Consider the following 10,482-nt stretch of genomic DNA (forward strand, 5'->3'; position numbering starts at 1 on the left):
AACAGGCTCTGACTCTTCCTCCAGGGCCTCCCCAGCCTGCAAGACCCGCACGGGCAGTCTGACTCTGTCCCACACCAGCTTCCCTGAGCAAAGACAGGCAGGCCCAGGAGCTCCCCTGCTCCCAGAGCCAGCCCTGGAGGAGTGCCCTAGGCGGCCATGTGTGACAGTGCCTTACCCTTCCAGTGAGAACACCTCCAGGAAGGCAGGAAACTGCCACAGTGCAGAGTCCTCTGGCTGTCACTGGACAAGCCACTGCTGCCTGTCGCTCATGGGAAAGTGCCACTCCCACACTGCCCCTCAAGTCCTGGTCAGCTGCATCTTGGGGAAAGCACCTCTCTCTCATGACCACCCTCTCCTAGCCAAGCACAATGTCCCACAATGACCTTGCACTCCCACCCCACCCCACAGCCCATTACATGGACAGTGCAGAGCCCAGTGGGCTTAGATAATTCAAATTCCAGGCCACCTATCCAAAGATCCCGTTCAATTCCAGGGAATTCTCATCCCCATCACCACAGATGGAAAGACACTTACAAAACCGTTCAATGGCATTACTGCCATTGCTCTCCAGCCCTGGTTCCCTGGAGGTAGTGACGCTGCTATCCACCCATGGTTCCCTGGAGGTAGTGATATTAGTTTCCACCCACAGTTCCCTGGAGGTAGTGACGTTGCTCTCCACCAGGGGGAACATCATGGTGAGAAGTAAGGCCAGGGGCAACATGGTTTCCTGCAGGAACTTGAACCTGGAGGTGAAGAGAGCAAGCACCAGGTTGGTGCTGGGGTCGGAGCTTCCCTGTGTCCCTGAGACAGGAGAGGGTGGACCTCAAGAGCAGCAGCAGTCCAGCTGCAGGCTTTACAGCTGCTGTCTAGGGAAGGCCTATGGACCCAGGACATGGAAGGGTCAGGATGAGGCCACTGCCACTCCACAGAACAGTGATTCAAGCAAGCCACACTTTACTCAAAGGTGCTTGTTAGCAAACGAGTGCATTAGAAAATCATCTTGAGACTATTAAAGAGAAAGAGGAAGAGACAGCAAAATTACCTTTTTAAAAGATGAAAACCAATATTAAATTGCAAATGTGTGAGAGGCAAGCACAGGTGACTGTGATGTGAACTCTTTCCATGGCATCATACTGCTAACACATAATGTGTGGCTGTTTCCCACAGGAACTGAAGTAGGCAGGCATACAGATTAAAATTTATTAGGTTTGTGAGCTGGAAGGCCATGCCTTCACCACGCCCTGTGATCTCATACCCCTACCGGCCACAACTGAGTGCCCACCAGTCAATCAGGTTAATTAGTCATTCCCCTCTGAAAGTGGATTAAAAGCCTGCGACAAGGTGCGTCCGGCCTTTTTTGCCCTTTTTCCTTGCCCTGGCCTCTTGCCAGCTGGGGGCCTCCTGGTCTGGATGCTCCTCCACATGGCTGGTCCCTGGTACTTGACGTGCTCCCAGATTTACCTCTCTCCTAAAGTAAAGCCCTCACTCACCCATGCATCTTTCGCACTGAATAAAAGCTTAAAATGTACCATGCTGCCTCCTTTATTTATGCCGGTATTCAGAATTCTTCTCTAAATGTTAGGCAAGAACCCACTTGGGCTTGTTAATATTGGGTGTTTATTAATAAGCATATGGGGATATCGTATGTCACTCCAAATTGCAATAACATATGTGGCACCCCAGATGGGATTTCTGGGGAACTTTAAGGGGCCACATTTCGTATACGTTTTACGGGGCCAAATTCCGATATCATATGGTGACCATGAAGAGACTTATAATATGTGGAATTTTTAAGAGATTGTACAACGTAGGTGGACTTCTTGTGGCTTCTGACCCTATCTCTCTGCCGGCACCCTTTCCCTCCTCCATCTGGGTTGATGTTTTTCCCTGCGCACCCAGCCGCGGGAACATGGGGCTCCAAAGCACCTGCCCTGGTAGGGATGCATGCGCGGACTCCGCAGGGGAAGGGCGCGTCACTTTCTCCGGCCCTGGTGCTGGCTGCGAGGCAGGGATAGGATGGCCAAACCTGAGGTACAAAGTGGCCCCCAGCTCAGTGCTAGATCGGGGCACTGCGGGTGCCTCCATGTGGCCTGCCAGTTTGTCTGCTGGAGGGCGACTCGCAGGGAGCTGCACCTGCGGCTGCCTGTGGATTGAGCTAGCCCTGCCCTGCATGAGTGCTTAGGAGCCCAGTGTGAGCGTGAGCGGCACAGAGACCCTGTGAAGTTTATGGCACACTGCCCAAGGCTGTTTGTGTCTGCTCAGCTCACAGCACCTCCACTTGTGGCTCATGCTAGTCCTGCCCTGCATGATTCCCCATAAAAGACTCTCAAAGCTACTGCTGTTCCCCGCTAACCTTGAAGTCCAGAAGGCCACAGAGGCCCAAAACCTGTTAGAGACTGCCTCCTTCAGGCTCACAGCTCATCCCAATTCACTTGTCCCACAACATACCTATACTTCCTGTCACAAATCCAGACGGCTACATCACCTAGAGCACGACCTCTGAGGTATTAATGCCACCACCCATCCCACAACCCAGTCGTGCCGACCCCAACGCTCTCCCCTCCCAGATGCCCCTACAGCTTCCTGTGTTCTGTCCTGGACCTAAAGGAAGTCTTCCTCACAACACCTCTCAACCCATCTCCCCACTCTTGGCCTTTAGCTGGGCTGACCTCAGACCAATCTCCACTTTCTGTCCCTCTAACCCACTGCATCAAGAGGGATTTGGACTCCCCCTCGCTAATCTCACTGGGTGTTCTGGCAGGAACAAACCACCTAGCGCAGCAACTGTCTCAACTCCAAGGTCAGGTGGACTCGCTGGCAGCCATGGTCCCTCAAACCGCTGTGCTCTAGAGCTCCTCGCCCTGAGAGAGAAGGCTTTGCCTCTTTGGAGTGAACAGTGCTGTTTTTACTCCAGGAAGTCGGGTGTGGCAAGAAAAGGAATCAAAGACATAAAAAATGCACTAATGAACTCTGTTCCCAAAACCAGACCACCTCGTTCTGGCCCCCATGCAGCACAGGCAATGTCTCCAATATCTCCAAGTGCTTTCGTTCCACCGTGGGTAGCGAATGTATTTTAGCACGCGTGACTGCTGTATCCTGAGGCATCATGGGGAACACACAAGACTGCTCCTGAACCAGTCTGCAGCAGTGCACAGATGCCCTGCCCCACACCAATGACCCTCACCAGCAGGAAGCAGCCCACGGGAGACCAGGCCCCATTTCCCTACCTACATTCAGGGTGAGGACTGAGGGAGGAAGGCCTTCCATGTGCTCTGACCTGTGGCCTGTGTGACTGAGGAAGCGACTCAGCCCCCAGCCCTGAGAGTCTTCTTCCCAAGACCTCTTCCACACAGCTTAAACTGACCGCCCGCACCCCTGGCCTTTCTCCTCACCCAGCTCAACTTCCCTGGACTGTGGGCCTCAGGAAAAAACCACCTCCCACAAGCCAGCTCAGCAGCACCCTCCCAGCATAGCCCTAAGCTGGCAGATGCTCCATAAACCCAGCCCCAAGCTCAGTTCTCCCTCTGCCAGGCGTTCGCCCTGTGTCCGAGCCAGCACTCAGCCACCTCTCCAGGTGTATTCCCTTGAATCCACTGGCGATGGCTGTGAGCCCGCACCCTGTGTCCCCTCTGCCCCACTCTCCTGTGCGTACAGAGTTGAGTGTGCAGCTCTTGCCTGGTCTGTCAGGCGTCTCTCAGTTCAGCTCTCGGTCCTTGGTGGGGAAGCCCGCCTGGCTCTCAGGTGTAATGGGGTCTTGCTTACCACAGGCTGCTGGCAGGGCAGCTCCATCAGACCCCTCCCGCTCTGTTCTGATGGCTGTGCCACCCGGTAAACCCTGCCACCAGACCATTGCTCTGTCTCCTACCGCAAAATCTTTCTTGCGTGAGGACGAGAACCTCTATTCCAGCCATGTCCTGTAAATGACAATGATTGTGAGAACAGCAAACAGAGGACCCAATACTAATGCTTTCAGAAAAGAAAAGCTATTACCAGAGATACAGAAGGTGTGAAAACAGTAGTGGGCGTCCTAGACTAGAAAAACCAAGTGGGAGTAACTTGCGTGCATTGACTCCACCCGTGTCCCACATCAAGTGCGTGGAGTCCATGCCGGGCTCCAGGTCCACAGCCCCCTTCCTGCTAACCTGCGTTCTGAACGACAATGGTGACGGCCCAGGTCCGCAGGCGCTGCCGCCCAGGGCAGCCAGCGGAATTCCTGAGGGAAGCCTGCCGGTCACCACCCGCAGAACAGAGACAGACAGGGAACTGGGAGGAAGCCGCAGACCACAGCGCTGGATCCTCACACGCGGGCTGCTGGGTTCACAGGGGAGGGAGAGAAACCCTCAGTGGGAGCAGCGGGACCGGCTGACCGGGAGGACACACCCAGGACGGACCCAGCCTGACAGAGCAGCAGTGGTGGGGAAGGAGCAGGGGTGGGGAAGAAGGACCTGGAGGGAGCCACCAGCCGGGACGCGCGGCCAGCACACGGCCTGAGCGCAGGTTCAGGCGCGAGGACGGAGCGGCCGCTGCTGGGTCGCGGGCGGCGACACGGACGTCAGGGCCACGGGCAGGCCGCGCGCCCGCCCTCAGGCGGCCTCTGCTGGCCACAGGGCCCCAGACAGCGAGCTGGGCGCGTTCGGAGACAGCAGAGCCGCGGGCCCACGCACTGCGGCTGCGCCCCGGGGCCCGGGAGCCCTGGACCTCAAGGCCCATTCCGGACGCTGGTGTCACTCGGGACCGACGCCGAGAAAACGTCACTTTGTCACCAGCGGCACCCCCGCCCCCGTAATTCCACGGGAGAACAGAGGGTGCGGGCAGGACGAGGGGTGGGGGGCTCACGAGGGGAGGGGAAGAGCTCCAGGGACCCTGGGAGGGGCTCAGGGGAGGAGGGGGAGGGCTCCGGGGACCCCGGGTGAAGGGGCTCAGGGGAGGAGGATGAAGGGCTCTGGGGACCCCGGGGTGGGGGCTCGGGGGGGGTGGAGGGGGAGGGCTCCGGGGACCCCGGGTGAACGAGCCAAGGGGAGGAGGTGGAGGAGGATGAAGGGCTCTGGGGACCCCGGGTGAAGGGGCCCAGGGGAGGAGGCGGAGGAGGGGGAGGGCTCCGGGGACCCCGGGTGAAGGGGCTCTGGGGAGGAGGATGAAGGGCTCTGGGGACCCCGGGGTGGGGGCTCACGGGGGGAGGGGGGGCTCTGGGGACCCTGCGGAAGGGGGCTCACGGGGGGAAGGGGAGGGCTCCGGGGACCCTGGGGGGGCCTCAGGGGAGGAGGGGGAGGGCTCTGGGGACCCCGAGTGAAGGGGCTCAGGGGAGGAGGTGGAGGAGGATGAAGGGCTCTGGGGACCCCGGGGGGGCTCGGGGGGGAGGGGGAGGGCTCCGGGGACCCCGGGGGCAGGGTCTCCCGCGGAAGGCTGGCTCCGGGATGTGAGGCGGGGGTCCAGGTCAGCCACAGCTACTGGCCCCCGGCGCCCCCGAATCGGGCCCTGCACAGACCCACCAGGCCCTGGGACACAGCAGCCACCTCCGCTGTCCGCGTGTCCGCCCCAGCGCCTGCAGCCACTGGGCCTCAAACGCCAGCCTCACCCGCCTTTCTGGAACCTTCTTCCACGGCCGCCACGTCGCCTCTCACTTGGGGACGCTGCGCCCGACCCCGACCCCGACCCCACACGCCTTTCGCCAGGTTCCTTCAGAGACACTGAGCCAAAAATACCAACCTGAAAAGCGCGCTCACCTCGGCCACTCACGCCTCAGGAGGCCCGGAAGGTTCTAGAAGCCTCAGGGCAGGCGGGGCAGGCCTCTTCTCCGGGGTGTCCCAGGAGCCCCGCCCACGGGACTGCCCCTGGCCGGCTAGGGCGCAGGCTGGTGGGGACCCACGTCACTCAGGTGTTGCCCCGCCCCTGCGCGGGCAGACGGAAGCTGATTCGCTCTCTGCCCGGCAGTCCAGCCCCTTCCCGCCGCACAGCCGCGGAGAAGGCCGGGCGGCTGCGTGCCCTGTGGGCGGTCGCTGGGCGGTGGCCCTGCCTGGGCTCCGGCCTTCGCTCTGGGCCCCGCGCCCTGAGCCGCCCTGGCCTGGGGACTCGGGCTTGGCCCGGAAGTTCCCGGGGACTCCCGCCGCCCCACCCGGAGCCTAGCCGCGCGCCCCCGCCCCCCTCCCGTGTCCGCAGGAGTCCCCGGTGTGGTCAGGCCGCTGCAGCCAGTGCCCAGACCCGCAGGTGTGGGAGTGACCACGCTCCGCGGCTTTGCTTCCCGCGGGGCTTGGTGCCTGCGATCTGTCCAGGGCCTGGCAGAGGTGACACGCAACGGTGGCCCTGCCACTGGCGGTTCCGGAAGGAACCGGATGCAGCCGGCCACGCCCGGCTAGAAGGGGCCCCAAGACAAGGCCACTTGCCGCGGCGCACTTGAATCTCTGCGTGGCCCTTCCGTGGGTTCCTTGTTCTGTTGGACGTTTTGGCTCAGCAGCGGCGGGCGGCCGCGTGCAGCCCGCTGCTGAAGGGATTGGGGTCCAGGTCTTCCCGCCGTTTCGCTGGGCGGGAGTCAGGACACACTCCTCCCAGGGGGTGCCCTCGGTGCAGGCAGACTGGGAGCCCAGCGGCTTCCTAGGCGACAGGGCCTGCGGGGAGACCCCGGGGCTCGCACAGCGCTCGCAGGCAGCGTTCCACAGGGTCGGCGAGGCCAGCAATGTCCAGAGTCCCCACGCAAGGGCCCGCACGCGGGGCCCAGGCCAAACTGCCCGCAGACTGCGGGGCTCCAGGGCGCACCATTTATTTAACCTTTGACCTTCGGCGGGCACACACCACCCAACAGACAAGCCCCCAGATGGCGGTCTCGGGGCGGGGTCCGGAGGCTCAAGGTGGGGGCTCCTCTGCCCGCTTGGGCCCTCGGACCTGGCGCCCCACACAGGGCCGGAGAAGTCCACGGCGGGGGTGAGCGCCCAGCTCCACAGCCTGTGCACAGGCCCCATCCGTTCCCCCTCCCACTGTCCCCCGCCTGTGGAGCGCAGGTGGGGGGGGGGGGGAGTGGGAGCTGGACGCCTGGGCGCAGGCGCGTGGAACCTTCTAGAAAGACGCCGTAGGCTCCATTAGGGTGGGGAGAGCAGCGCCCAGGCTACCGCAGAGGAGGTGCTTGGGGCGTGCGGGGCGTGGGCCGAGCCGGGAGGGGGCCCTGTGGAGGACCCCTGCCTGCGCGGGCTTCCCGGGACAGCGGGGCCGGGCTGCTATGGGCCTAGGGGGCGACGGGCAGGGGCAGGGTCCAGGCCCGCGCCGACCCCTCCGCCCCTCGGCAGGTCCTGGCACCGCAGACACGATGTTCCTGCTGGCTTTGCTGCTGGCCCTGGGCCTGCCCCAGGCGCGGCCCGCAGACAACAGGACGGAGAGGCAGGGTGAGTCCAGAGCCCGGGGACGGGGCGGGCACAGTGCAGGTGCCCAGTCGGGGCCCCGAGCGGCCTGGACCCGACCCCGGCCGGGCTCCCCGCAGCTTGGCCTTCCTGGGAGGGCGCTGTGTCTTGGCCAGGCGGCCTCTGGGGGCCCTGTGACCAGAGGGGAGTGGCGGGCTGCCCAGCGCCCTGTCCAGAGCCGGCCAGGCAGAGGGCTGCTGTTGGCGCCGGCTCTGGGCGTGGACATGGCCATGGCCAGGGAGCCGGGAGGTAGGACACGCGGGAGCTGGCGCCCACAGCCCCCGGGGTCAGCGGCCTGACAGTGGTGACTCTGTGGCGCCCCGTGAGGTGGGAGGTGGCTGGGTGCAGGCGTCTGTGTGGCTGCGGGGGACAGCGCCCTGGTCTTGTACCGACCGGGAAGGCAGCGGGGGCTCTGGGACGGGCGGGGACCCGTTGCATCCTGTGCCTGAGTGTGTGTCTGTCCGCAGACCCTGGTCTCTTGCGCTGTCACGTTTGCGAGAAGGAGAACGACTTTTCGTGCCAGAATGCGCAGGACTGCGCCCAGCGGGACACGTACTGCGCGCTGGCTGCCATCAGTAAGTGCGCGTGCGCAGGGCGTGGGCACGACTCTCTGCGGCTGGGCAGAGGCGCCCGGCCAGTGGCTGCTTGCGTTGGAAGAGCAGGGTTCTGAGAGGCCCGAGTGCAGGCCAGCATCTTGGAGCCCAGGGTCAGAGCAGGGCGCAGGGTCCCAGGGAGGCTGGGCTGCGGGGGGCAAGAGACCCTGTGTTCCTGGAGTTAGGAAAGAACGTGTAGGGAACAGAGAGGACACAGGAGGCGACTCAGCGACCCAGCGAGAAGCAGCAAATTGACAGAGGTGGGTGACCGGCTGCCCACATGCGCACACACCCAGCGCTGGCAGAGGCCCAGTCCTGGGGCTGGGTCTCACATACTTAGGGTGGGCCGAGAGGCCAGAGTGGGTTTGCAGCTCCCAGCTTTGGAACCTGGAAAAGAATGGAGGGGGTCGGGTGGGACCAACTCTGGCCTGAGACTCAGGTGGGGACTTGAAAGGGTGCTGCAGGGGTAGGGGCTAAATTCCCAGGTTTCAAAAGATGCAGGGGTTAGGGGTAAATTCTGATTCCATGTGCTGTCGGGCACGGAGCTGGAACGGCCGAGGCTTCTGTCTTGGTTCCATCGGTAATCACATGTCCAGCAGGAACCGGGGCCAGCCAGCCCTGGGAGCAGCCGCGGGCACCCGGGGGTGTGGGCCGCAGAAGGGAGCCGGGGAGCAAGTGCGTTGAGCAGCGTGGACACCAGCGCTCGGCCCCTGACCTCCCTGCGGCGCGTCCCGCTGGGGGAGGTCCCCCACCTTCTCCCCCACAGCGGGGTTCCCAGTCTGTCAGTGCACCCGTCCCGGCAGCCTTCTGTGTTCTGGAAGCTCGGCAAAGCCCCAAGGTGACGGCCAGGCCTCCGGGGTCCACGTGTGTGACGCCCTCTATCAGAGGAGGAGCTGGGGTGCTCAGCCCAGCACTGTCCGAGCGCAGCGCAGTGCAGCCTCCTGAGACCCAGCCCCACGCCCTGGGCAGGGCCCAGACTGTGGCCAGGAGTCCCTCGGCCCCGTGTGTCTGGGGGTCACAGAGGCCGTAGTGGGCCCAGGGTTCTCGGGGCCTGGGTGCAGGCAGCCTTTGGTTTCCCAGCAGAGACCTCAGATGCAGGCGCCTGTGCTGCCGGCCCTGCCAGCCCCTCTGCACCCGGCTCCCTCTCCCGAGGCAGCTCTGCACACGGAGCCCTGCCTGCTGCCTGGGGAGGGCCTGGAGGGCGGAGCAGTGAGGGACCTGGACGGGAGGGGACGGGGTGGGGGGAGGGCAGAGCCCTGGAGTCACTTGGTTTCTCTCTCTGTCTCTCTGTTAGAAATATTCCCACGTTTCTACTATGTTTCCAAGCAGTGCACCCCGTACTGCCCGCTGATTATCATACCCGCGGATTCTCCAGGCAGGTCGTTTGTGATTTTAAAGCCCCTGCCCTTCGTGTACATAAAGTGCTGTAAACATCCCTTGTGCAACGACAACGTGCCCAATGTCAACGAGACGGCGTTCCGGGAATACCCGGGGAGAGCAGGCGGGAGGCCACGCGGCCGTGCCGTGCTTTCCTTCCTCCCGGCGCTGGCCTTGGCCTCCGATGGCCTCAGGCTGCTGTGAGTGTGGGACGTGCCCAGGGCGGCCAGCTCTGGAGCGCCAGCTCACTGCGCACGGTCGCAACGTGTTGCATTAAACTTGCTTTGTGTTGGTCACCTCTTGGTCTGACTTCGAGGGCCCCCAGGACGGGTGGGTGGGAGCATTGGGCACAGGCCCGGGAGCGAGTCCACGTCTGCTGGTGGTCACTCTGTCGACAAGGCCTTGTCCTGGGAGCCGAGCTCCACGCCCGCTCCTCCCCCCCCAACACTTTGCCTCTGAGTATTGGTGGGGAGGGGCCTGTGAGGAGGAGGTGCCCAGGGCTGCTGCCCTTTCCGCTGTTCTGGGGGAGAGACAGACTCGAGGCTATGGCAGCCTAGAGGAAAGATCTCTTCAGGTGGAGCTCCTGGGACAGCGTGCTGGGCACCCCTCCCCGTGGGGGAGGCACCACCCCCGCCTCTCTCAGCACTTCCTGCCAGAGCCCCCGGAGCAGAGAAGGCGTTCCCCGGAGTGAGTCTGGACTTGGCCACCGCACAGGCGCGGGTTCACGATTCCCCTGCTTGGGCTCCGCCAGCGTCTGGAAGTTGGGCCCGGGAGACAGCAGCAAGGTCAGTGTCTTCCGTCTCCCAGAGGACTCCGCTCTCCAAAGTCAGCCGGGAAGCCAGACGCAAAGTTCTGCACAAACCGGGGCCTGTGTCTGCACAAAACCGCGGACCTTCCTCTCCTGTGCCCCCGCCCTGCCCAGCCTCCACCTGGTCTGCCTGCTGAGCAAGGAAGCTTCAGGAACCTTCCAGAAAGCATTTCTGTGGCAGTTCCAGTCGTGCACGCGGGCAGTACTGGCCAGGATCAGTGTCCCCGGTGCTCCAGCGAGCACATTCCTGGCCCAGCCCAGGCCCCCTGTACACAGCCTGCCCCGCGACAGCCACGCCCAGGACCTTTCAGCCCAGCCG

The 10,482-nt window shown here is 63.2% G+C and overlaps 1 protein-coding gene across 4 annotated transcripts; it reads left to right on the forward strand.

Annotated features, from left to right (window-relative positions):
• The first annotated feature begins 6,163 nt into the window (after window positions 1-6,163).
• Window positions 6,164-9,651, forward strand: LY6K (lymphocyte antigen 6 family member K). 4 transcript variants are annotated; one of them, XM_070075905.1, is made up of 4 exons: window positions 6,164-6,413; window positions 7,275-7,370; window positions 7,853-7,960; window positions 9,273-9,651. In XM_070075905.1, exons 2-4 carry the CDS (start codon window positions 7,295-7,297, stop codon window positions 9,557-9,559), a joined length of 471 nt encoding a protein of 156 aa, XP_069932006.1. In that variant the 5' UTR covers window positions 6,164-6,413; window positions 7,275-7,294; the 3' UTR covers window positions 9,560-9,651. The 4 variants fall into 4 exon arrangements, with proteins under 4 accessions (XP_069932006.1, XP_069932007.1, XP_069932005.1 ...); XM_070075906.1 differs by lacking the exon at window positions 6,164-6,413 and adding an exon at window positions 6,508-6,915; XM_070075904.1 differs by lacking the exon at window positions 6,164-6,413 and adding an exon at window positions 6,958-7,110.
• The last annotated feature ends 831 nt before the right edge of the window (window positions 9,652-10,482 follow it).

The sequence above is a fragment of the Oryctolagus cuniculus genome, chromosome 6 (genome assembly GCF_964237555.1).
Source record: "Oryctolagus cuniculus chromosome 6, mOryCun1.1, whole genome shotgun sequence".
Taxonomy (NCBI): domain Eukaryota; kingdom Metazoa; phylum Chordata; class Mammalia; order Lagomorpha; family Leporidae; genus Oryctolagus; species Oryctolagus cuniculus.